At 42.4% G+C, this 27,165-nt stretch overlaps 2 protein-coding genes across 2 annotated transcripts; both read left to right on the top strand.

Moving 5' to 3' along the window:
• Positions 1-19,774: 19,774 nt before the first annotated feature.
• Positions 19,775-20,407, top strand: LOC306936926 (proteasome subunit beta type-3-like; the record flags this gene model as incomplete). The annotated part of the gene is made up of 1 exon (XM_079520587.1): positions 19,775-20,407. Exon 1 carries the CDS (start codon positions 19,790-19,792, stop codon positions 20,405-20,407), a length of 618 nt encoding a protein of 205 aa, XP_079376713.1. The 5' UTR covers positions 19,775-19,789.
• A 3,953-nt stretch (positions 20,408-24,360) lies between these two features.
• LOC306936328 (UBX domain-containing protein 4-like) lies at positions 24,361-25,668 on the top strand (the record flags this gene model as incomplete). Its single annotated transcript, XM_079519816.1, has 1 exon — positions 24,361-25,668. The coding sequence occupies one exon, from the start codon at positions 24,361-24,363 to the stop codon at positions 25,666-25,668; it is 1,308 nt and encodes a 435-aa protein (XP_079375942.1).
• Between the last annotated feature and the right edge of the window lie 1,497 nt (positions 25,669-27,165).

The raw sequence follows: 27,165 nt of genomic DNA, 5'->3' as shown, positions 1-27,165 counted from the left end.
GCGACACCATCGCGGGAAGAAGCATAAATTATACTTGATGGACTGCAGGTGCGCGTGCAGCCGTGCACAAATAGGCTCTGCTGCCGTGTTCATGAGCGCACCTCCCGTTAGACAGCGACTGGAGGTGTGGTTTTGAGGACAACTTTTTTGAATTGCTATTATTGTTCAAACACAACAGAAACCAAGGATTATATATTTCAAGGGCGAGAGATCACAATAAAAATCTTAATCATTCTTCCTCCACACTGGGAGAAAAACAGCATCTGAAAGTTTGATGGGGCATTTTTTACACGTGAGTGCAGTTAGAACTTTTCCATTGCATCTTATGAGAGGTGGTGTTCTTCTGCTGCCTTTATGCGCGCGCATGCCGTTTCTTATCAGTGTGACGTCGTCTGATAAGGCGTCTTGTACAGGACTTTGACTGTGGAGGGCAGGATTATTGTGTACAGTATAGTCTGACGGAAATTAAAAGAAAGTGTAAGCACAGCTGCAGCAAGAAACTATCCCAGATAACTAATTCAAACAGATACAAACAGAAAGTGACTTCAAATCTTGAATCTTGCGAGCTGCTTTGAAAGCATAATTTTTGTAAGCTAATTTGTAAGCTAATTCATTCACACAGGATATTCAGTAGAATTGTGTGCTACTCTTTCTGGATGGGGGTGCTCGGAATGTCAGAATGATGAAAATGGTATGGTAACTGATATTTTTTGGTTGTTAAAATGTATGAATGTATGTGGATAATGTGTTTATGAATGTATTTGGATTGTGTTTCTAGAGCATACCTATTTACACGCACCTCGACAGTGGGTGCAGGGCCAATAAGGCAATTATGGAAGGAGGTAGGGCCCGCACACCATTCTTTTGGTAAATAATTACTTTATTGAATAAATAGACAACGTTTCGATCTTGACAGATCTTCGTCAGGTCAGTATACAGATGCACACATTTTCATCACTTTTATCCAGTACCCTCAGATCGAGTCCCTCCCCTCGTTATGTGCCACCCCCACAAAACACAGGTGAGTCTCATTACTCCTGAGGAGCCAGAATTTGACAGAGTATACAAAATATACTTATATATACCATTTACATAGAATACATCATAATATTAAAAACATTACTTAAAAACATTTTTTCACTCTAGTTGAGACTCCAGTACCACATTATCTCATGAGTGTGGACATAGAACAATTGAACATAAACACCATAAGTACAGAATAACTAGAAAGAAGCAATTCTGGGAAATTGCAAAGTGTGGTTGCCTCACTGGCTGATATAGGCCCCTCCCGGTAATTTTGCTAGCCAATGACAATGTCAAGTCACCCTTGTGATCATGCGTAAGTAATTCGGAGGGTTTTTTCCCCCCCGAAAATATGTTTTTGCAACAAACTGGTAAGTGTTTTTGCAATTGTGGCGCCCCCCTATGGATGAAAATGGAATTGCTTTTGGCTCTGTGTTGATTAAGCCACCCTCGACATGTGATTCAGATTTGGGATGGATCGGACATTCCGTGCGTTAATTGTGGCATTTTTTGTAAAATAGGCCCCTCCCACTAACTTTGGAAGACGATTACGGACGAACGATACAGAAGATCAAAATTCTGACTGTGCTGTTTTAATGGAATAGGTCCGGAGATCATGTGTACCGATTTTTGTTAGATTTGGACAAAATCTGTAGGTGGAGGATCCAAAAGTGTGTTTTGAACAAAATTCAAAATGGCGGAAAATCTATCTAGACGCAAATGGGCGTGGCCTATATGTGGAGATGCGTCATGACCCAAGGAATCCAGGGAAAAATATTTTTTATTTCACAACCTACGGTTCCAGAGTTATAATGCAAAACGTAAAGTGGGCTGTTATAGCGCCACCATGAGGCCGACCGAAGTAATCATAAGTTAATTAATTTTCGTAATTATTATGAACCTCCCCTCCAAGTGTTGTAACTACAGCCCTTAAGGTCTCAGGGGAATAAATGGTTGAATGTGAGTTTTGGCATTTTCCCATTCAAGTGAATGGGGAAAATTAATTCACTAATTATTTCATATCAATTAAACTATACAATGGATGTCTTAGCAAGGAGATAGCACACGATTCCCGATGAAGCCGGTCGTTTTGACATCTGGCTCAAGTGTGTGCGGCAAAAACTGTGGGAGGAGTAGCACGTCAAAATAAAGTTTATACAGAAAGAAAAATAAAAGGTAAGGGGAACAATAGTATGGTTGCCCATAGGCAACCACACTAACTAGAAAGAAGCAATTCTGGGAAATTGCAAAGTGTGGTTGCCTCACTCGCTGATATAGGCCCCTCCCAGAAATTTTGCTAGCCAATGACAACGTCAAGTAACCCTTGTGATCATGCGTAAGTAATTCAGAGTGTTTTTTCCCCCCTGAAATCATGTTTTTGCAATAAACGGGTAATTGTTTTTGCAATTGTAGCGCCCCCTATGGATGAAAATGGAATTGCTTTTGGCTCTGCGTTGATTAAGCCACCCTCGACATGTGATTCGGATTTGGGATGGATCGGACATTCCGTGCGTGAATTGTGGCATTTTTTGAAAAAATAGGCCCCTCCCACTAACTTCGGAAGACGATTACGGACGAACGATACAGAAGATCAAAATTCTGACTGTGCTGTTTTAATCGGATAGGTCCGGAGATCATGTGTACCGATTTTTGTGAGATTTGGACAAAATCTGTAGGTGGAGGATCCAAAAGTGGGTTTTGAACAAAATTCAAAATGGCGGAAAATCTATCTAGACGCAAATGGGCGTGGCCTATATGGTGAGATGCGTCATGACCCAAGGAATCCAGGAAAAAAATAATTTAGATTTTATGACCTACGGTTCAAGAGTTATACGCCAAAACGTAAAGTGGGCTGTTATAGCGCCACCATGAGGCCGATCAATATACTTATACGGTTATTAATTTTAGTAATTATTATGAACCTTCCCCCCAAGTGTTGTAACTGTAGCCCGTACGGTCTCAGAGGAAAAAATACTTGAATGTGAGTTTTTGCATTTTCCCATTCATGTCAATGGGGAAATTTAATCCACTAATTAATTAATATCAATTAAACTATACAACATTTCTCTTAGAAACGAGCAAGCACACCATTCCCGATGAAGCCGGTCGTTTTGACATATGGCTCAAGTCAGTGCGGCAAAAACTGTGGGAGGAGTAGCACATCAAAATAAAGTTTATACAGAAAGAAAAATAAAAGGTAAGGGGAACAATAGTATGGTTGCCCATAGGCAACCACACTAACTAGTAAGGGTCCATTTGGATTTAGGAGCCAGGAGGGTTCATATAGGTCCCTCTAGTGGTGACTCAGGATGCAGATACACAGAAGCAACTCACTTGGGTACTTATTTTTCTCAGAGGCTCTTTTCAAGATTCACTGTTACTGAATACCTCTTTGGCGGGTACAGCTTACATTAAGTGGAATGCGGGAATAAGGCAATGGGCTAGAAGCTACAGAGAATGTCTCATTTCATTTTCTTGATTCAGACCTTTTGGAGACATGGTTTGTAGTGTATGTAGTATATAATAACTTTCACGTCTAAGTAGGAGGTTGTCTACATTGCCCCCCCTTCGTGGAGTCTTGACATGTTCTATTCCAATATACCTCAGGGAGGAAACATTGTGCTGTGCTTCTGCAAAGTGTACAGCTACTTGGGCTGATCTTTCATGCGCATGTTGCTTCTGTGTTCTGCAATTCTGGTCTTCAAACATCTGGTTGTCTTCCCTATGTAGGCAAGACCACAAGGACACAAGATTAGATAAACAACATTCTTTTGGTTACATGAAATAAACCCTCTAATTTTCATCTTTTTCCCTGTCTGTGGGTGATTGTAAGTAGTACACTTTGTAGTAAAGTTGCACTGGGTGCAGGAACCACAGCGATAGTTGCCATCAGGCATATCTAAAAAGGTTCCTTTTGTTACTGGGGGTAGGTCAGATTTCACCAACATGTTTCTAATGTTTGGGGGACGTTTATACACTACTTTTGGAGTGTTCTTAAAAACATTGCACAGTTGTGGATCTGTGTTTACTATGTGCCAGTGATTTTTTATGATCTTCTCAAACTCTTTCCCCATGGGAGAGTATTGTAGAAAACAGCAAGTGCTGGTATCAGTAGGTGCTACCTGTCTTTTTACCAGACATTCTTCCTGTGTCATATTTTTGTATTTGTCTCTAGCTGCCATTACCCACTGTTCAGGATACTCTTTTTGTCGGAATCTTTTATCTAGTTCATCCGCTTGTTTTATAAAGTCTGGTGTAGTATTACTGCAGACCCTGCGGATTCGACTGTATTGACTGATAGGTAAACTTTTCTTTAAATGTGTGGGATGGAAGGAATCAGCTTGCAAATATGAACATGTGTCTGTTTTCTTTCTGTAAAGATCAGTAGCAAACCCCTTGCCATCTCTTTTAATGAGTATGTCTAGAAAGTTAATTTCCTGTGGGTCATGGCTTATAGTAAACTTGAGATGTTCATGACAGCTGTTTAGATACCCGAAAAACTCCATAAGGCTGTTTTCAGAGCCCTGCCAGATTAAATAAACATCATCCACATACCGTTTTCCACAACTTTGTGTTGTTTTTTTGATTGATTGAAATAATATTTATTAACAGTTTGCAGAATTACAGTACATTTCAAGCACAAACTCAATACAAAGGCTGTTAACTGTGAGTGGACGACCCAAATTACACTTGTTTCCAATAGGGTCCACCATGTTCAATTCATCAAAAACATTTAGAGACGTACAAATAGACACTTCTATACAAAGAACAGAACAGGAATTCATCATAATGGAGGTAAAAAGGGAAAAGAAACATATACAGTGAGGGGGAAAAAGGGGTGGGCGGTGGGGGGGATTCACGTTCAGCTCCGTTCATTTGTTTGTTTTCCTTGGAGGAGCTGTTGGCTGAGTTGGCTGTGTGGCCGCGACCGTCTCTTGTGTTGTCCTTGCGTCCGTGTTTGAGGGATTCCGATTTGAGCGGTTGTCTGGGTTTGTCACAAAATTGTTTTCAAACATTGCAATGTAAAGGGAGCTAAACTGTGGACTCATTTTACTTCCCATTGAGGTCCCCTTACGTTGAATGTAGTAGGAATCCTGAAACATAAAAACGTTTTTCTTTAAAACAATTTCTGCCAGGTCTCTAATACACATTGTGCTGGGTAAGACCTCCGGAGCTCTTTGACTGAGAAAGTGTGTCAGTCTCTAGGCCCCCTTCATGGTCAACATTGGTGAACAAGCTTTCTATGTCTAATGTAACCAGTATGTAGTCCTCCTGATCTAAATCTTGAATAGATTTCAAAATGTTGATCATGTCCATATTGAATCACGTACAAAAGAAGGTAAAGAGGTGGTAAAAGGTTTTAAAAAGAAATCAACAAAACTAGACATTTTCTCAGTGAGTGAGTCAATGGCTGAGACAATCGGTCTCCCCGGTGGGTTCTCTAAACTTTTGTGAATTTTGGGTAGTATGTAGAACACGGGCATGACTGGATGTTCCACTCTCATGTACTCATACTCTTTCTTGGTAAATCCCCCATTATCAAACAATTGCTTTAGTTATGCGTCAATTTCATTTTTAAAAAAACGTGTAGGATCTCTTTCCAATTTTTCATAAAACATTTTGTTAGACAATTGTTTTAAGATCTCTTTTTCATAGTCTGTTCGGTTTAAAATACATATGGCACCGCCCTTATCTGCTGGTTTTATAACCACTGTAGAGTCTTTTTTAAGATCCAATAATGCCTCTCTTTGGGCTTTCGGTAGGTTGTTATGTACTTTATATTCCCTACTTTTACAGGCGATGTTCATTATATCTCTCTCTACAAGTCATTTGAATCACATTGTGTGGTTGGGACACAATTCAGACCTTTTGATAAGGCCAACTCACATTCAGTGCCGATGGGTCGTTGAGACAGGTTGATGACACTCACTCCCGGTCCCGGTTGCGAGTGTAGTTGCGGGTCCAATACTCTCTTGGCTCTGCATTTCTTCCCCCTCCGGCACCTTTTCCGCCTTGTTGATGGGGGCTATATATATGGGATTCTCAACCTGTGGGTGGGGTCCCCAGATGAATAGCTTAATGTCTTAAAGTATAAATGTATTACAGGGTATCTGCACATTTCTAAAGTGACAATTGAAGGACCTTTAAGACCTTTAAGACTGTACTGCTAAAATAAAATAAAAATCATCAAAAGTACCAGTAATCAACAAACTAATAAAGTCAAACATTGGCCAAACATTGGCCAAATTGTGCTACAAGATTGTAGATCGGCTAATTTCACAACGTTTATCTGTGGAACAGAGTCAAACAAAATGTAATGCCTCAAAAAAGTAGGCTAATGACTCAACTCCTACAATTCAAAGTGCATTTATTTGCATTAAGTATTTTTTGGTGGTGGTCGTGGCCTGAAAAGGCTGAGAACCACTGCCATAGCCTCTAACTGCCTTGTTGACTTTGTTCTACTTATAAAGATAGCTAGCATAATCATTATTGGGCATTCATCTTCATCCTCCAAGTTACCCTACAATTTATACATTATATATTGTAATTATCTAGTTTTACTGTACCATGAATTTGAACTTGTTTGCAGTATTCTTCACATTTTAAGATAAGAATATGCAATATATACAATATTTTGTGGTTCACTATAAAATACCAGTTATTATGGATCTGAAATACTGCCCATCCCTGACAAAGTAGCACAGTACAGTATTATTAACCCAACCATGATAAACGTATAGTAGAGTAACAGTAGAGAAAATATAGTAGAGAAAGCAGCTAGAAACTTACCCAGTTCAGACGATTTCCCTTCTGTGGTCTGAAACAACTCATGATTGCTGAGATCAGGAGAACTGTGCCATTATGCCTTGACACAGACTATCTATATATACTGTTTAAAAGTTAAAGGGTGGATGGGAAAGGGGGTGGGGGCACAGAGACCCTAATCCAGCTATTGATCAACTATTGATCTAATCAACAGGCTCTTGAATATCCTGAATGGATGATGAGAAGGTTGGATTGAACCACTGCACGCAATAGGTGCTCATGAATGTGTGAGACGCATCATCACACATATTCATGGTCATCATCTATGAATAACATAGAGAGAAAGATCAGCCTTAATCGTTCTCCACTAAACTGGTCTGTCTGTATTCAAATTATGTACAGGACTTTGACTGTGGAGGGCAGGATTATTGTGTACAGTATAGTCTGACGGAAATTAAAAGAAGGTGTAAGCACAGATGCAGCTAGAAACTATCCCAGATAACTAATTAAAACAGATACAAACAGAAAGTGACTTCAAATCTTGAATCTTGCGAGCTGCTTTGAAAGCATAATTTTGCAAGCTAATTCATTCACACAGGATATTCAGTAGAATTGTGTGCTGCTCTTTCTGGATGGGGGTGCTCGGAATGTCAGAATGATGAAAATGGTATGGTAACTGATATTTTTTGGTTGTTAAAATGTATGAATAGTAAGGAGGGAGATTCAGAAGATATTGTTGATAAATATTGAGCTTGGCCGAAACTGTTTCTATTAGGTCTTTACCCACCTGGCCATAAGATTCAGAGTAGCGAACAAAGATTTCTAGATTTATGTTTACTACAAGCCAAAAGGGCTATAGCTTTATCGTGGAAAAAGATAGGCAAACCCAGTATTGCTCAGTGGTTTAGGGAGCTTAGGGAGTATTAGGGAGTATAAGTGATTATTTCCTCTGGAAAGAATCACTTATACTTTGAAAAATCACACCCGTGTGAACTGAGTGGTGTAAGGTCTTATATAGCCTGATCAGCTGTGGTCTGACGTAATGTCTGACGTAATGAAATCACACCCGGGTGAACTGGGTGACCGTAGCAACCATGCTCATTTTTTGGTACGAACAGACAGACAGACAGACACGTAAACTAACAAAGCCAGTCGTAGGAGTGGTTTACACCACTCAAAAATAAACAAAAGATGTTTGATAAGATAATGGGGACGGTTTATCCAATATATTACGGTTAATGATTTATCTTATTTAATGGTGGAAACTGAAAATGTCTAATTGTATTCTCTGCAGCTATTTGGTCTTGTGGCCATAAGGACTCTGTTGTTGTTACCAGTCTAAGTGCCCTTATTTTAATATACTGTATTTATATGTATGTACTGTATGTTTTTTTGTTTTTTTTAAAGTAATTGTATTGTCTGATGTATTATGTATTGTTCTGTTGTATTGTCTGTTTGTACAAAAAAAGAAAAATGAAATAAATATATTGTTAAAAAAATAAAATAATGTATAAATGTATGTGGATAATGTGTTTATGAATGTACTGTATGTGGATATTGTGTTTCTAAGTACGCCTGTTGCAGTTTGGAATTGTGTATCACATTGTGGCACATTTCCTAGATTAACCTCATAAACCCTATACTTTGTTGACTGCAGTCCCCCAGGGGTCTATACTTGGCCCCCATATTTTTTTCCTCTACAATACATCAAATATCTTTGCTGAAAATAGCCGATTTACAAGCTTACAATTTGTTGCTTGTACATCAGCTGTTTTTACAGAATGTTTGCATATTGTTGACAACTCTTTGCCTATTATGACATGCCAGAATAGGGACGCTAATGTTTATGTTCATGTGATTATTAATTGTATCGTGGAAGGAAGAACATCTTATTTAGCGTCGGCGATGTAAGTTCTTATAGAATTGTGGAATCTGAGGAATAAATGAAAAACACAAATGGTGTCTCTTTACTAACTTTATATTATGAACAGCTTTCTCAATGATCCATAGCATAGAGAAATCTTTCCTCGTTCACCAGAGGGAAATTCATGGTAAACGACATCAGCAGGACAAAAGAATGTCCCACACGTCCCAAACTCTTCTCCCTTCTGGGCCCGATTAAGCAGGTGAAATCTAATTACATATCATATTACAGTTTTTAAGACGTGGAGGCGTGGGCAATGTCATATTACAATTATGGGCCTGGTAAGAAGCGCTTTCGACACCCCGTGGTGTGAGCAAAACGGCCTTGAATTAGTCATGGGAGTGTTTAAGGGAGTTGTGAGGCTTTACCCAATCAACATGTCCGTACTATTCTCTTTACGAGTCAGCTGATGTCCTCATACGGAATGCGCCCTTTTCTGCAAGTGGTATTACATTTCTGCAGACTGGCACCATAGACATGACATGACTTTGTCCCATTTGGGTTAATTATTCCTATTGCACTGCATGCTGTCACCTTTATGCCTCAAAAGAACAGATCCACAAGCTGTCACAGGCATGATGTGCATAGCTTGTAGGCCTATGTCTCTATTTTGTTAAGTAACTTGCAGTGTTCATTGGAAAGTCATTACAGCGGCGCAGCCATATGCTAAGGGAGGGAGATATACGCACATCATCACTTCATTGTCTCCACCAGGCCGAAGGCATGGGCAGAGAGTATGTTTTGCACTCCGTCCGTCCGTCCGTGTGTCCGTCCGTCCGTCCGTCTGTGAACAGCTAATCTCCGGCACCGTTAACCCGGTCGATGCCAAATTTTGTACACACACTCCCTGGATGTCAAGGACGAACCTCTGCCCCAAAATCTCCAGAGCGGCCTGTTATAGCGCCACCAGGAGGCCGCTTTGTGCAAAACAAGTTTTTGGACAGTACACCTACAGATTTGGTCCAAACATCACGCAAATTGGTACACAGTCTCTCTAGAGCCATTCAACGAAACGGGTCTTTCAGATTTCTCAGACTCCATCCTGATTGGCTAAGATTGGCTTCCAAAGTTCGCAGGAGTGCTCAGTTTCAAACAAAATGCTGCAAATCATAAACACATCGTGTGATTTCCGTGAAATTGTGCACGCACATTCCCACTAGGCCGAGGAAGAAATGCCACATGAACATTTTCAACTCAGCCTCATGGTGGCGCCATTACTGGCCGAAAAGTGTTTTTACCTCTAACTGCACGGATCTGTGGATAACTTTGTATGCCAACTCCCTAGAGGCCAAGGAAAAACCTTTGCATGGAATTTTTCACATCTGCTCTTTATAGCGCCACACATTTTCTAATATTACAAATTTCACGCAAATCGGTACACATGCTCTCCATAGTCATGTGATCAAGACGGGTTTGTTTGATTTCTCATAATCCACCCTCATTTGCTATACGATTGGCTTCTAAACTTTTCAGGAGTAGCCCGCTTTGTACCAGTTTTGTACAAATCGCCACAACTACTCAACGCAGCGTCCGATTGTGGTGAAACTGTGCATGCATATTCCCACTAGGCTTTGGAAGAAATGCCACTTCAAATCAGCCTCATGGTGGCGCTACAACAGGCCAAGCCGCGTCACACACACACACACACATCTGTATTAGTGAAACTGTAGCATATTTATTTTCAGGTGGTTGCATAATAACCCTTTCAGATCATCTATCTTGAGCATCTTGCACCAAACATCCACCGAGCATTTCCCCCAAAAATAGGATTATGAGATTGCATTACTTTCTCCAAGATGTATTCATACATGTGGTCATCACACCAGTTGTCAATGTAGACACAATCTTGCAAGATTTTGAAAAGACCATGGTTAAAGGTATTTTACAAGACCATCCCATCTAAAGTGAAGATGGTGGCAACAGCCAAATCCATTCAAATGATACACTCCAAAGTGTATGACCTAAATTCTATCTATTCAACGGTCACCATACTCCTGTCTAGTGACTGTGATGTTCATGTGGACTTGTGGAGGATGCCCTTTGCCTATGAGCTGGCACCAGTCTTAACTGCCATGTACACAGAGGATGGAATGCAAATTTATATACCTTTATTGAAAGGATAAGCCCCTTGAGATGCTGATGGAAATAAAATTCCGGCGACCCCAAGGATCGTATTAATGGATAAAAATAAATTATATCTATTCTGTAATGCTAATTAGAAAGGACTGTAAATATATATATCTTCAATAACCCAGCAGGGAGACCAAATACCGTGCTGTATTTACCTTAAAAATGAGTGAGTAGCCCTTTAAATCTTGAATGACAGTCACTCTACCATAAAAAATAGAAGGATACCTTAAAAACGAATTGGAGACAGACGAAATAAAGTTCTGAGAGGAAGTTTAAGGTTTTAACTGTAATTTTTAGTAGGTAATAAAGTCAATTTACATAGAAAATGTGCTACATGGTTCAGATAATAATAATAATAGTACAATACATCACTATAATTTAGAGTATTCAATTGTTCCAATATGGATCCGAACTGCCCCTCTTCACAGCATCTTCCTGGCTTATACTGCATCTGACGTCAGTTGTTGATAAACGTTCATTGGCTGAATAGATAGTTCATTTCCGCAATATCCACGGTGGTGCTGGTTGTCGAGCACTCATTGGACCAGCACATGGATGATGAGACTGGTATCGTGACATCTTCCTTGGTTCCGTCATTGATGGCCATAGACCGGGAAAGCACAGAGGCTGGCGTTGCTATGGCAACCTGAAGATAACATTCTTTCCCTGCTAGCTGTGAACTCTTCGACAGAGAGAAATGGTCTGCTATCTACTTTCTCACTAGGCACCAAGGTCAAATACATGTCTCAAATCAAAATAGACCTCTCAGTATGGCAAGTTAACTTGACTGGGGAAAGTCTAATAGAGACAGTGAATCTGAACTTGGCGTCCGGAAACCCATAATATAAGTATGATAATAATATAAAGGATACTATAGGGCTGAGATGCTTAGGCACGTGGATGGTGACATGACATAAATAGGATAAGGAGAACAACCCGGAGTAAACAGGCAGTAGGCTAAGAGTAAAATGATAAAAAGGGCAAGATGACCAAATATGACCTATATGGAACACGGTCTGGGCCCAAGTTCTATCTGAGTTGACCAACAGAATATGATGGAGTGGCCAACTTGACATGACGTGTAAACAACATGTCAGAATTTATCTATCAGATGCCTCATCTCATTTTAGAACACAGATGAACAGTACATACAATACATACAGTACACAAACCATACAACAGTACATCCATACAGACAAACAGAACAAAAGCTCTCCCAAAGCCCATAAATAGATAGCCACCCCCCCCCCCCCCCCCAGCAGAAAGTTGTAGAAAGACAAAGTCCAAGAAAGATAAAAAAAATAAAAAATAGATTAGAAGCATGAGCACAGTGTTAGAAGATGAGTGAAAATCTAATCTAATCTAATCTAAATGTAATTATTTAAATACATTGAAAGAAGTGATTGATCTAAGTCTAAGTAATTCAGAAAGCCATGTCCACATTGAAGACGTCACTTCAGGTCGGGAGGAATGCTGCAGATGTCACTGTCATTGATGGATCAGACCTTTGGACCATCCAGCTGATGTCAACCAGATACCTGTCAGACAGTGATGTCTACCTAATCTTCGAGATATAAGTCTACTGTGATTACAATATCAGGTCAGTCAGCAGAGATGCCAGGGAGACGGGGGTCAGCTAGAAATACCATGTCCTATCATGACATATCTCCTCCTATCAACAATGTTTCTAACCCAGAAGGCTGTGTTCTCATTTAATTGGAAACAGACTCCATCCAGGTCCCTTTCCAGCTGTACTATGAGGGTCAATGTTGTCCCCATATGGCAACACTGACTCCACTCACTGTAGCTACAAACAGCCGCCTTTTGAGGTCTGATTTCCACACTCTCCTCATCTTGTGCTAGGCATTCCAGGCAAGTGCCATCTGGACCTTCAGGTCCTGTTCCGTTAAGGAAACTATGGAGGAAACTAGACTACTAGTCTGGGAGAAAAGAATGGGAAAGGTCATGCATGTACTTCAAACCAGCTGCACTACCACCAACAGATTAATTGAGAATGTAGATCCCCCACTTTGTGGCAAAATGTTGATGGGCATCTTCCACCCGCATGAAAAAGACAGATCTATCAGGCCACTGAGCCCTACCAATCTACCTAAAGCCCTGCCCCAGATGACATTTGTGCAATTATAAAGTGTGTTAATTAAGTATAAGTAATAAGTGTAATAAAGTAATAAGTGAATTAATTGTCTCCACCAGGCAGTATGTTTTGCACTCCGTCCGTGTGTCCGTCCGTCCTTCCGTCCGTCCTTCCGTCCGTCCGTTATCAGCTAATCTCCGGCACCGTTAGCCCGATCCATGCCAAACTGTGCACACACACTCCCTGGATGCCAACGACGAACCTCTGCCCCAAATATTCCTCAACGGCCTGTTATAGCGCCACCATGAGGCCGATTTAGGCAAAACACATTTCTGTAGATAACTCGTACACATTTTATCCATACATCACACAATTCGGTATACACTATCTCCATAGTCATGTGATCAACACGGATCTGCACAATTTCCCACCTTCCATCCTGATTGGCTAAGATTGGCTTCCAAAGCTCACAACAAAATGCCACAAATCACAAACACAGTGTCCAATTTCCATGAAATTATACACGCACATTTCCACTAGGCCGAGGACGACATGCCACTATTTTCCCCCCAAATCAGCCTCATGGTGGCGCTATAACAGGCCAATTCCTGTTTTTACCTATAACTGCATCGATCTGTATACAACTTATGTATGCCCACTCCCTAGAGGCCATGGACAAACATTTTCGCTGCATCCCTCCACATCTGCCGGTTATAGCGCCACCATGAGGCCGCTTTCTGCAAAACGCATTGTTTATGTTAGCACAGATTTCATCCAAATCTCACGCAAATCGGTACACATGATCTCTGTAGTCATGTGATCAAGACGAGCCTGTTGGATTTCTCAGATTCTACACTGATTAGCTAAGATTGCCTTCTCATGTCCTGCTCATATTGTCCTTCTATCCTCAGAGATGCTATGAGTGATCTGGCTCTGCATTTCCTCAACAAAATGAAGAAAATTGTTGCAAGAAACAAAAAAAACAAACATGTTTATATTACTCCTAAACATTTTGCCAAACATCACACACACTCCTATCCTCCTGGTGGAGACCTGTGCCCAGAAGGGCACTTTTTCTAGTTTGTTTCTGTTCTAAGCATGAAAAACAGCTGTAAAAATCTTTATTCTAGTTCATTTGATTCATAAATGAATAACTAAGCCTTTGAAATGGCACCTACCTATACCTTTCAGATCGGAATGGAACTGCGAGTAGATACGCAGCATTGGCTGGCAAATTGGCAATCCATGCGTAATGTTCCCAGAATCGTCTAACCCCCGAACATACAAGTTCGTTTGATATTGTTTAATTCGATAAAAATAGAACCATGTACCATACAGCGAATGAAAGCAAGATTCCTAAGGAATATGGGGATTTTTACATTTAAAAAAACGGTTGAGAAATGAGTGTTTATAATCAATCAAATATTATAAGAATAATATGAAAGACAAACGGGCTGTGAAGAGCTGCTCACCATCCCGACAAGGAGGAAATATAGCATACAGTGCATGCACGTATATGCACTGTTGCACACACTCTCTTTATTTGTTTCTATTGAAAAACACCAGTAAAATGTTTATTTTATTTTATTTCATTCGAGTCACGACGTAGGAATGAGTTGAAATGCCATACGTGCGCCATGCGTATTGCTGCGGCCCCAATGTTATGGTCTTCGCTCGTAGCATTTTATTGAAGAAGAATTGAGTCGGGTGTGATACAGCGTATGAAAGCAAACGTCCCAATGATTATGGAGATGTTTTAATTTTTAAAAAAGGTTGGGAAATGAGCGATATATGACCCTTTACAATCTCAACGTTTGAACAGAAAGCCAGAAAGCTCGCTGTTGCCATGTCTCATAGAAACAAGTAAATATGTCTATAAACATACTCCCAAAAGAATCGCATATAACAGGGGTCTGCAACCTATTTTAAATGAAGTGCCATGTTTTTATTTTCTAGATAGTGAGTCTGCCATATCAAGATTCCTTTTAATGACACCACATTAAAATTTCCAGCATATTTTGATTGTCCACAAATATAAAGTTCTTCCTTCTTTTTACATATTTTCTTGCACATTGTTATAATGATCATTATAAATATATATCCCCCTGCAGTCAGAGTTCATAGTTTGAATGAATGAATGTGATGCATTGTGAGCTGGTAGATCTGCTATTTTCAAAAGTAATCTTTGAAAAAAGTGACAATTGTGGAATATTTTTGAAAAATGCTATTGAAACATTTAAAAACACAAATCTGTCATGGGGGTCACTGGCTTAGTTGGGCAAATGCATTCATCTGGGGGTCCTTGACATGGGAATGTCGCTGTGTGAGGATCACTGGTTTAAACAACATTAGGAGAAAAGCCCAAATAAGCACTTTAGAAACAAGAAAAGCAACCACAACTACCAATATTTACAAGCAACTTTACAGAAAAAGAAGCCGCTTACAGACATGGCAACACTCCAGCAGCGCTCAAGTGTAAAATCAAACAGTGCCTTTTGCATTTAAGAGGTGGTCAGACCTAGGTGGAAACGGTATGCGCTGAGGGTTTTTAGGTCAAGGGGCTTAATAGCAAATAGTGCAAAGCGAAAATAATTAACATATGGACACTCCCCCAATGCTAAAATATTCAGGAACGTGGTATTCCATATGAGTGAGCGTTCACCACGGCTTCCATAATACGAAAAGGCGCAGAGCGAAAATCTCATGGGTTTTTCGACTTGCTTAATCGGGCTCTTCTGTCTCTAAAACTATGGAACGCAATCAGAACTGCAGACTCACTCCCAATCTTCCGCCATAGTCTGAAAACCCACCTCTTCAGACTCCATCTTAGCCCGTAGCACTTGTCGTAGCACTTGCCCTTGCTTCGACGACCTTACAGGTGTATGTGTGGCGGGGTGGTATTGATTAAGGTAGCCAACTACGCCACCTGGGGAATTGCACCCCAGGAATATTATACTAATACTGAACACCCGGAGCACGTAATGACTCCCCAACACAGATTCAGTAACAACTAGAAAAAGTGCCCTTCTGGGCACAGGTCTCCACCAGGAGGATAGGACTGTGTGAGATGTTTGGCAAAATGTTTAGGAGTAATATAAACATGTTTTTTTGTTTGTTTGTTTTTTGCAACAATTTTCTTTTGTTGAGGAAATGCAGAGCCAGATCACTCATAGCATCTCTGAGGATAGAATTCTGGATAAGCAGGACATGTGCAGCATTTTGAACAAAACGGGCCACTCCTGAAAACTTTGGAAGGCAATGTTAGCCAATCAGTGTAGAATCTGAGAAATCCAACAGACTCGTCTTGTTCACATGACTACAGAGATCATGTGTACTGATTTGCGTGAGATTTGGATGAAATCTGTGCGACTAACATAAGCAATGTGTTTTGCAGAAATCGGCCTCATGGTGGCGCTATAACCGGCAGATGTGGAGGGATGCAGAGACAATGTTTTTCCATGGTCTCTAGGGAGTGCACATACATAAGTTGTATACAGATCGATGCAGTTATAGCTAAAAACAGGAATTGGCCTGTTATAGCGCCACCATGAGGTTGATTTGGAAAAAAATTAGTGGCATGTCGTCCTCAGCCTAGTGGAAATGTGCGTGTATAATTTCACGGAAATTGCACACTGTGTTTGTGATTTTTGGCATTAAGTTTGAAACGGACCAATCATGTGAGCTTTGGAAGCCAATGTTAGCCAATCAGGATGGAAGATGGGAAATGGTGCAGATCCGTGTTGATCACATGACTATGAAGATAGTGTATACCGAATTGTGTGATGTATGGATAAAATGTGTACGAGTAATCTACAGAAATGTGTTTTGCCTAAATCGGCCTCATGGTGGCGCTATAACAGGACGTTGAAGAATATTTGGGGCAGAGGTTCGTTGTTGGCATCCAGGGAGTGTGTGTGCAAAGTTTGGCATGGATCGGGCCAACGGTGGCGGAGATTAGCTGATAACGGACGGACAGAAGGAAGGAAGGAAGGAAGGACGGACACACACACACACACACACGGACGGAGTGCAAAACATACTCTCTCCCCATGCCTTCGGCCTGGTGGAGACAATAAAGGCAAGGCAGAAACGTGTGTAACCAATATACAAAACACTTTATTAAATAAATGGTTGGCAATATATATAATTAATTAAAACATGACATAGCCAGAAGACATTTAATTTATCAATAAGACGGTGCAAAAATAGCAATATCCAACAACAGGTGCAAGTGCAAGTGACTATAAAGTGCCTAGAGCTAGGGATATCACACCACTACAAGCCAGTACTGGGGGGGAGGAGGGGAGCTGGGCAGGCTCACCGGTCCAGGGTGGTGGCAATACACAAACAAAACACAACACAGCAACTCAAAATAAACCACAAAGGAAAAGTAAACAAAGGGAAAAGGGGCATTACCACCACCACTGGACGGCCGTCAGCTGCTCCAGCGTAGCTTATCCCCAGCACCGGACCTATAAGGAGGATAAATATATATATCAGCACTTCACAGTGGGAGGTGTTCTACAATGACTCTTCAGCCGGTCGTATCTAAATCACAATGGTATATATAGTATAAGATATAAATATAAGTGCATATATATACATTATGATATAATACACAATATACTTATATATACCTATATACGCCCAGACACTGCATGAATACAATATAATAGAGGAATAGAATTAAACGAGAAGGGTTACAATGAACCAGGCCCAGACTCAGGCGAGCAGCAATCCAAACACTGGGACCATTCGTGGCTGTGTGATTGTTCTCAGACTCGGTGGCTCATGAGAATGGGCGGAATGGTAATATCAGCAAAGCAGCAGGTGTGGTGCTGGCCCTGAAACGCAAACGGCCGTATTAAGATACTACTTAACTACTATAGTTCGCTGAGGCAAGAACAGAGAGGCGCACAATGGGACTCACCAGCTGTAATGAGGCCAAGGCGTACTGCCGTTGTGCTTCACCGCAGCGGTAGCCAGGTAGATAAAGAGGAACTGTAAACAACAAAAGCCTGTTTATATTCCTCTGGCATCAACGACACCAAATGAATATATATAGAGAAGGAGAACCACCAATAACGTACCGGGGTGGCGTTGTGCCAGTTCACCACACAGAACTCCAGAAGGAGATGTTCACTGTGTAGCCCCGAGGCTAGAAACAAAACAAGCGGTCACAGTCACGTTCAACTTCTAAGGCAGGCGCTAGAATACACAGCAATGTGGAGAAACGTACCTTCACAGATGTGTCAACTAAGCGCGCTGTTCCGACAGAACAGCCGCTTCAGAATGACCGCCTCAACTGAAGAGGAATGTCTCCCGATCGTAGAGAGCGTTCCAAACAGAGCGGAGGAGAGACAGACAGCTAATGCACACAGAAGACGTGCCGTCTTATAAAATGCCACAAATCAATCCATTAAGCAGTGGGCGGAGGACGGGCCGTGACAGCGTGGGAACGCTCACGCCCATCCTGCCACATATGCATAGGCTCAATTCATGTAACATAACACTCTATACCTAGTTTCATTACTCAAGTGTCTGTATAATGTGTTATACATGTGAAAGGTTTGAAATAAACTAAACTAAACTAAAACTAAACTAAATTATATGTAGATATTCCACTGTTAGGTTCTTCGTTTACATATGACTCATGATGACTATTTTTATGCATTTGATATTGTATTACCATGTTTTTGTTCTTGCTTACTGTAAGTAGGTCTGGATTAAGAGTGTCTGCTAAATGCCTAAATTGTAAATTGTAATTGTACTTACTTGTGTGGGGATTGTTTCTGGGAAATGGCCTGATGGGTGTAAAGCAGGGATTCTCAACCTGTGGGTGGGGTCCCCAGATGAATAGCTTAATGTCTTAAAGTAGAAACTAGAAATGTATTACAGGGTATCTGCACATTTCTAAAGTGACAATTGAAGGACCTTTAAGACTGTACTGCTAAAATAAAATAAAAATCATCAAAAGTACCAGTAATCAACAAACTAATAAAGTCAAACATTGGCCAAATTGTGAAATATTACCTGAGAAAGAGGTACATGCTACAAGATTGTAGATCGGCTAATTTCACAACGTTTATCTGTGGAACAGAGTCAAACAAAATGTAATGCCTCAAAAAAGTAGGCTAATGACTCAACTCCTACAATTCAAAGTGCATTTATTTGCATTAAGTATTTTTTGGTGGTGGTCGTGGCCTGAAAAGGCTGAGAACCACTGCTGTAAAGCATTTTTATACCCAAGTAACCACAGTAACTATATTTACTCTACATCAGTAAAATATTTAGGTACTTTTACTTTGCTCAATACTTTATATACTTCTATTCCACTACTCACTTCATAATCCCTGATGTTATCAAAACCGTGTTTGTCTGTGTCTTTTATGGAAATCCCTGATTTCATCAATATAACATTAGTACTGACGTCATACTGTGACAACAGGTACAATGGACTGATTAATGGGAGGGGCGTGTGTGGCACTGTGTGCAGTAATGCTGCAGGGGTTTTAGCGTATTCACAGAATTTAGATGCCACAGACTAGACATCTCAGTAGGCAGATATCTCTGATAGATTGGTCATTTGGTAGAATTTTAAGATTGATTTGTAAACATACTAGGAAGCCAGGTTATATTATTATATTGTATTATTATATTACAATGTTTCTTTATTTAGAAACATTGACAATGCCTCTCAGCCAATCACAATGTGAGGTCTGATGTCACAAGGCCAATATAAGCCTGCACACTTTAAGTTCATTTGTATGGCTCTGTTTCTTTAATCTCTGTGCATAATAGCATTCATTAACAAATTTTCCAGATTTTGGATATAAAGCGACGTGTTCACAATGTCTATCATGTCCTATAATGGTGGGGCCGTCATGGCCATGCGAGGGAAGGACTGTGTGGCGATTGCAGCCGATCGTAGATTTGGCATTCAGAATCAAATGATCACCACAGATTTCCAAAAGATCTTCCCCATGGGAGACAGGCTGTACATCGGCCTGGCCGGACTGGCCACTGACGTGCAGACAGTTTCGCAGAGTCTTAAATTCAATCTGAACCTCTATGAATTGAAGGAGGGTCGCCAGATCAAGCCCAAGACCTTTATGAGCGTTGTGTCTAACCTGTTATATGGAAGGCGGTTTGGACCATACTTTATTGAACCTGTGATTGCTGGGCTGGATCCTAAGACCTTTGAACCATTCATCTGCTCCCTGGATTTGATTGGTTGTCCTATGGTGACGGAAGACTTTGTTGTGAGTGGCACGTGCTCCGAGCAGATGTATGGCATGTGTGAGTCACTGTGGGAACCAGACATGGAACCGGAGGACCTATTTGAAACGATCTCCCAGGCAATGCTGAACGCAGTAGACAGGGATGCTGTGTCGGGAATGGGAGTGATTGTACATGTGATTGAGAAAGACAAGGTTACCACACGTACCCTCAAGGCCAGAATGGACTAGAGACGTCTATTCATTACATTCTCATACTTTTTTCTACCTCCTCTATAGGTATAGCAGCTTTTACTTACCTAGGCAGTGTTGTGGACACCACCTGACATGAAGCAGAATCAATCAACAAGGCTAGAGTGGTGTTTAACATGCTCAGGAAGATCTGAAGCTCAAAGAACAAATCCATCGACACCAAAATGTGCATGTTTAACCCGCAAGCACGGGAGCAGGCGCTAGTCCGAGGTGCGGACGCATGTCCAACCAATGCTCCGTCGGACCATAGTATGCCAGACCCTCAGAACCTGCTACAAATATCACCCGACAAGCCCTGACATGGAACCCCCAAGGGAAAAGGAAACGAGGTCGCCCCAGCTGGAGAAGAAGTGTTTTTATGCTGTTGCTCTGTATGAGGCTAGCCGTCTGTATGTCTTGCCATTAGGCCAAGGAAATATACCTTCATGCATTTGTCCCCACATAGATGCGTACCGGTAGACCGGTAGCCTACATAGACAACCAGACAGGCTTCCCACATGAAGTCCGGGATTAATGGACGCTACACCATTTCAATCTAGATCTCAAGATGCAATTTTTCTTCCACAGGCTTTATTTTATAATGGAAGTCAATGGTGTTCGAATTGGGCTACAACCTTGCCCAAATTTGGGCAAGTTATACATCATAGTGTTGCTGATGGGCAGAAACCTCTTATCTCCATATTTTAACTTAACGTAAATCATACCACAGCGTCAGGCGAAAGCATCAAAGGTAGCAGATGTACAAGCTTGTAGATCTGCTACTTTTGAATCCTGAAAAGTAACTGTTTTGGACATGAGGTTTACACCCGGCAGAGACGACAGATAACGACTGGAGAAGTCCGAGATCCACATGGACACCAAGCCTTCATTAGACAAAAAAAAACTATGTTGAAAATGTCACAGTGATGACAAATCAAATCAAACAAAATAAAGAATATATACCGGTACTATGGTGCCTGTCATTTGGATGAGACTTGAAATGTTTTTTTTTTCTTGTTTTTTTAATCTATGGATTAATATTATTGCATATAGCTTTCATAGGCTATTGAATGTGTATGTTTTCATTCTTCTCTTATGGTGCCAACTACCAGATAACATAAACATAGCCTTAAGCAGCGATGTTCTCCATCAGCCACTGGTATCCAACTCTTTTGACAGAACATCTGCAGTAGGCTACTTAGCAGGGTGACGCAATAGACCAGGGGTGTCCAGGGCGGCTACTTAGCAGGGTGACGCAATAGACCAGGGGTGTCCAGGCTACTTAGCAGGGTGACGCAATAGACCAGGGGTGTCCAGGCTACTTAGCAGGGTGAAGCAATAGACCAGGGGTGTCCAGGCTACTTAGCAGGGTGACGCAATAGACCAGGGGTGTCCAGGCTACTTAGCAGGGTGACGCAATAGACCAGGGGTGTCCAGGCTACTTAGCAGGGTGCAGCAATAGACCAGGGGTGTCCAGGCTACTTAGCAGGGTGACGCAGTAGACCAGGGGTGTCCAGGCTACTTAGCAGGGTGCAGCAATAGACCAGGGGTGTCCAGGCTACTTAGCAGGGTGCAGCAATAGACCAGGGTTGTCCAGGCTACTTAGCAGGGTGCAGCAATAGACCAGGGGTGTCCAGGCTACTTAGCAGGGTGACGCAATAGACCAGGGGTGTCCAGGCTACTTAGCAGGGTGACGCAATAGACCAAGGGTGTCCAGGCTACTTAGCAGGGTGACGCAGTAGACCAGGGGTGTCCAGGCTACTTAGCAGGGTGACGCAATAGACCAGGGGTGTCCAGGCTACTTAGCAGGGTGACGCAATAGACCAGGGGTGTCCAGGCTACTTAGCAGGGTGACGAAATAGACCAGGGGTGTCCAGGCTACTTAGCAGGGTGACGCAATAGACCAGGGGTGTCCAGGCTACTTAGCAGGGTGACGCAATAGACCAGGGGTGTCCAGGCTACTTAGCAGGGTGACGCAATAGACCAGGGGTGTCCAGGCTACTTAGCAGGGTGACGAAATAGACCAGGGGTGTCCAGGCTACTTAGCAGGGTGACGCAATAGACCAGGGGTGTCCAGGCTACTTAGCAGGGTGACGCAATAGACCAGGGGTGTCCAGGCTACTTAGCAGGGTGACGCAATAGACCAGGGGTGTCCAGGCTACTTAGCAGGGTGACGCAATAGACCAGGGGTGTCCAGGCTACTTAGCAGGGTGACGCAATAGACCAGGGGTGTCCAAACATTTTTCAAAGGGGGCCATATTAAAAAATATTAAAACACCCAAGGGGCCAACTTCATAATGTACCTTCGATTCTAAACGATTCAATTTAACTATCATCATCAATATCAATGGTATTTTGTCAGGTGTGCGCTATGAGCAAAAGGTGTAACTCAGCCTTTTTTCATCCTTTTTAACAATGTAACCAGACGAACAAGGTAAATAAAAAAGTAATACAAGGAACAAAGAACACTCACAAATTATACTCTGGGAAATGCCCACGTTAAAAAACTTTAATGTAAAAGTACCCCATACTGTTGGGCGGGCCGTTCATAATACAATTCAGGTATGAAGCTGCGGGCCGTATACAATTCGCCCCAGTGCCGCATTTGGCCCGCGGGACGCACTTTGGAAAGCCCTGCAATAGACCATTGATATGGTCAGTAGTGAGCATGATAGTCACAACAAATCGTTCAAAGAGTCCAGCAGGCACTGTGCACGCTCATAAAGGAGAGGGAAGATTGCTCAGGTAATATGGACACAAATATGTTTTATCTGTAATTAATTGTAACGTCTATGAGAGATCTGTGTATTGTGTATTGACTGTTTGTCTAGAGCTAAAATCTTGCAGACCGCGCTGGACCAATCAGTGTCACCTTTCTTGCATACGCTGCCATAAGGCAGTACCCAAACTTTACGAATATTATACGGTGCCTATGAGGCCATTTATTATGATCGAGCATCATCTCGTGAGATGGAGATAAAACTGGGAAATGGGGTTTGCTTTTAACCGTAAGGGCGAGTGAGGCCTTTGCTGTTTAGCCTTTTCTTCTTTTCTTTATGGCAATGTCTAGACATTTATTATGTCTAGAACGATTCTTCCAATTTATATTGGCCATACAACATGAACGTTGTGTTGTGAAGCTCGGTCAATCAGTTAGCATAGAATCAATCCCCTGAACACAGAGAATTCTGTGTGTTCTCACTCAGACTGCTGACAGATACAGATATTTGTGGTTTTTCAGGTCTCTAAAAGCGTTAAGAGTTCGTCCGAATTGCTATTTGGCCCCTGCGCACATCTGGGTCATGATGAGACACACACACAGCGCAATTGAGACCAAACAAGTTACTCCCGGGAGGCCGGGACAGACGGATGGACGCATAAGTGTGCATGCGCGTTTATTTCATTATGGGGTCAAAAACTGAAGGACTTCACATCTAGAAAGACTTGGAAGATGGCTGGAGGCACAGATGGAGCCGCAAGGTTCAAAATACAAATGTTCTACTACGATCTCTGTGTTGTAAGTTGTTTCATTCACGAAGATGTAAACAGATTTGTAAAGCGCCAAAGTCATTTCCTTGAGCGGTACTTCCGTCAAAATCCCACAACTTCCGCCTTCCTTTTGTGCCCATATATGGAGATCCCTGATGTCATCAGTATATGGCCAAACAGGCATTCCGATATGGGCATATCGTTTGGATCGGCGGATCTGGACAACTGGATATCCATACATGTGCATGACTATATTTGGGCATAGCGGTCAGATCTGTGGCTCTGAACATCCTGATCTCCACATACAGTATGCCTATATATGGGCGTATCGGGTTTGTTTGTTTATGGTTCTTACGTCGGGGGCCAATATAAGCTTGTGCAGCTAGACTTCATTTAAGCTATGATGCTACCAGTCAATTATTAGAATACACAGATAGTTTAGACACAATTTGCTAGACTAGACAATGCTGTGGTTTCAGGGCTCCATTCACAATGCCATTGCCTCTGCCAAACAACAGACGAAAATCTTCGTTGTTGTTATCACAGGTGCGGATGAGCAGTCTGCACGGCTGATGTCCAGCTGGGAGGACGGCAACGTTTCTGAAGCTGCACAGAATTGTGTGGCGATCAAAGTGGATGCCAGGAGTGAGACATGCGTGCAGTTCTCCCAGATCTATACGGTGATGTGCATACCATCTAGCTTCTTCTTCGGAGAGAACGGCATTCTCCTCGAAGTCGTCGCCGGCAGCGTGTCTGCCAAGGAACTCACGGGAACAATCGGAAAAGTCAAACAGATGCACAAAAAAAGTCTCCAGATGCGTGGCAGAATAGAAGAGTTATCATCGGGTGACGCCTCCAAAAGTTGTCCGGTGGAAAACCGGGAGACCAGGGCGGAGGAAAAGTTAACAAACACAATAGACGACAGACGGGAACAAAGAAAGAAGGAAGAGCAGGAGATCAAGAAAGAGATGGAGCGGAGGAAGACGGAGAAGGACACATTGAACTTCAAGGGCAAACAGGAGGACTTAAAGAACAAGCAGCTCCTGGATGAGTGGAACCGTAAGCAGGCTGAACACAAGGCCGACCGGGAGCGTGTTAAACAGCAGATTGCTTTGGACAGCGCTGACAGAGCTGCACGCTACCATGAGTTGGAGGCCCTCAAGCAGGCAGCACTACAGGCCAAGCAGGCAGAACAAGCCAAGAGGGAGGCCTTAGTCAGGGACAGACGTGACATAGTGAATATACAGTTCCGTCTCCCAGATGGCTCTTCCTTCACCAATCAGTTTCCCTCAGACAGCAGTCTGCAGGAAGTGCAGCAGTTCGTGGTTCATGAAGTTGGGGGCCGCTGGTCATATGGTAACTTCTCCCTTGCCACCATGTTCCCGCCGCGGAAGTTCGCAGATGAGGACCTGAACAAGACCCTGCTTGAGCTAGATCTGGCCCCTAGTGCCTCCATATTGCTTATGCCTGAGATGGGCTGGCCTACCAACACACTGATCCAGTATTCTGGAGATGCAATATGTATTTTATACAAAATAATTTTGAATATAACGTTGAATCCCCTGCTAGCTGTATGGAGGTATTTCAGGGGACATCCCTCTCCTCCAGACACTCCACAGCCCAACACTTACCCCAGCTCATCATCAGCCACCTCTGATGCACCACAGAGTGAATCCTTCAAGAAAGACGGCAACGTCAACCGGTTACGCGCCCAGGAAGACAGCGAAGACGACAACAACACTTGGAATGGCAACTCCACCCAGCAGATGTAGTGAAATGACAACATAGAGTTGTGCTGTTTTCTCTCTTCCAGGGCTGTGCTCCTCCCTTGCATGAGTAGATAATAATGTACTCATCCGTCTTCGGATTACAGCAAAACATCAGCAAGACAGCGACAGTAGTTATTTGGAGGCTGTTCAGCCACAGTTATTTTAATAGTTTTATATCTATGCTGCTACTCTTTATGGGGCGCTAGATCCTCCAACACACCTGGCTTTGTGTGTGTGTGCCCCTGTGACGTCATTTGGCACCAAGTCTATGGACTTTTTATGTTTGCTTTAAGCATGCCCCTGTAACTTACATGATCATCACGATAAAAGCTACTTCACACAAGTGCGATTTTTTTTTGCCGCTGCATCAATCATTGGTGAGGTTACCCTGCTTATGATGTGTATGATGTTGTTGTTGGTAACATGTGTGTTGGCGTTGATGTTTAGTACTGCACAGTGACACAGCATTCTGGTGTAGGGACAGTCGCAGAGAAGTTGAGCTTGATATGTGGAGCGAGGTTCAACTTGTACACACTGGCCATACATACCATTAGGCCTCTCTACCGTGGCTAGTGACTGGCCATATGCCCATACCATTAGGCCTCTAACTTGTACACACTGGCCATACGCCCATACCATTAGGCCTCTCTACCGTGGCTAGTGACTGGCCATATGCCCATACCATTAGGCCTCTAACCTGTACACACTGGCCATACATACCATTAGGCCTCTCTACCGTGGCTAGTGACTGGCCATATGCCCATACCATTAGGCCTCTAACTTGTACACACTGGCCATACGCCCATACCATTAGGCCCCTCTACCGGGCTAGTGACTACCACGTGTCCTTCAGTCGCAAAAACAAATGTTTCATTTTAGTTATGAAGCCTTTACTCAGTTCACTCAAAGGAATGTGTAGTCCTTTTCTGATTTTAGTTATTTGCACCACACAAGCAGGCTAAAATGGACATGCCATCAGACTCGGTACACATAAAGGGCTTGAGTGGTGAATGTATGTAATTCTAAATAACTAGGCAGCACTGGCCTACTTTGGAACGTTGCAAATAGGGAATGCAATCAATGCATGCATGCCCCACCCTGTTAAAAACCTCTTAAAAGTCTCTGTACGTATACGTCTGGCTATGGAGCTGGCCTGTAGCCGGGCACCGGTTTGACTAAACACACCTTTTGGCCTACTTGTGCGCAAGCAGAGCGCGCACTGCTACTAACTGATGTCTATGCTGTTATTGTCTCCACCAGGCCGAAGGCATGGGGAGAGAGTATGTTTTGCACTCCGTCCGTGTGTGTGTGCATCCGTCCTTCCTTCCTTCCTTCCTTCCGTCTGTTACCAGCTAATCTCTGCCACCGTTGGCCCGATCCATGCCAAACTTTACACACACACTCCCTGGATGCCAACGACGAACCTCTGCCCCAAATATTCCTCAACGGCCTGTTATAGCGCCACCATGAGGCCGATTTAGGCAAAACACATTTCTGTAG

Source organism: Electrona antarctica (genome assembly GCF_951216825.1).
Source record: "Electrona antarctica genome assembly, chromosome: 14".
Lineage (NCBI taxonomy): Eukaryota > Metazoa > Chordata > Actinopteri > Myctophiformes > Myctophidae > Electrona > Electrona antarctica.
Note: the sequence above shows the minus strand (reverse complement) of the source record. Positions and strands in the feature narration are given on the sequence as shown.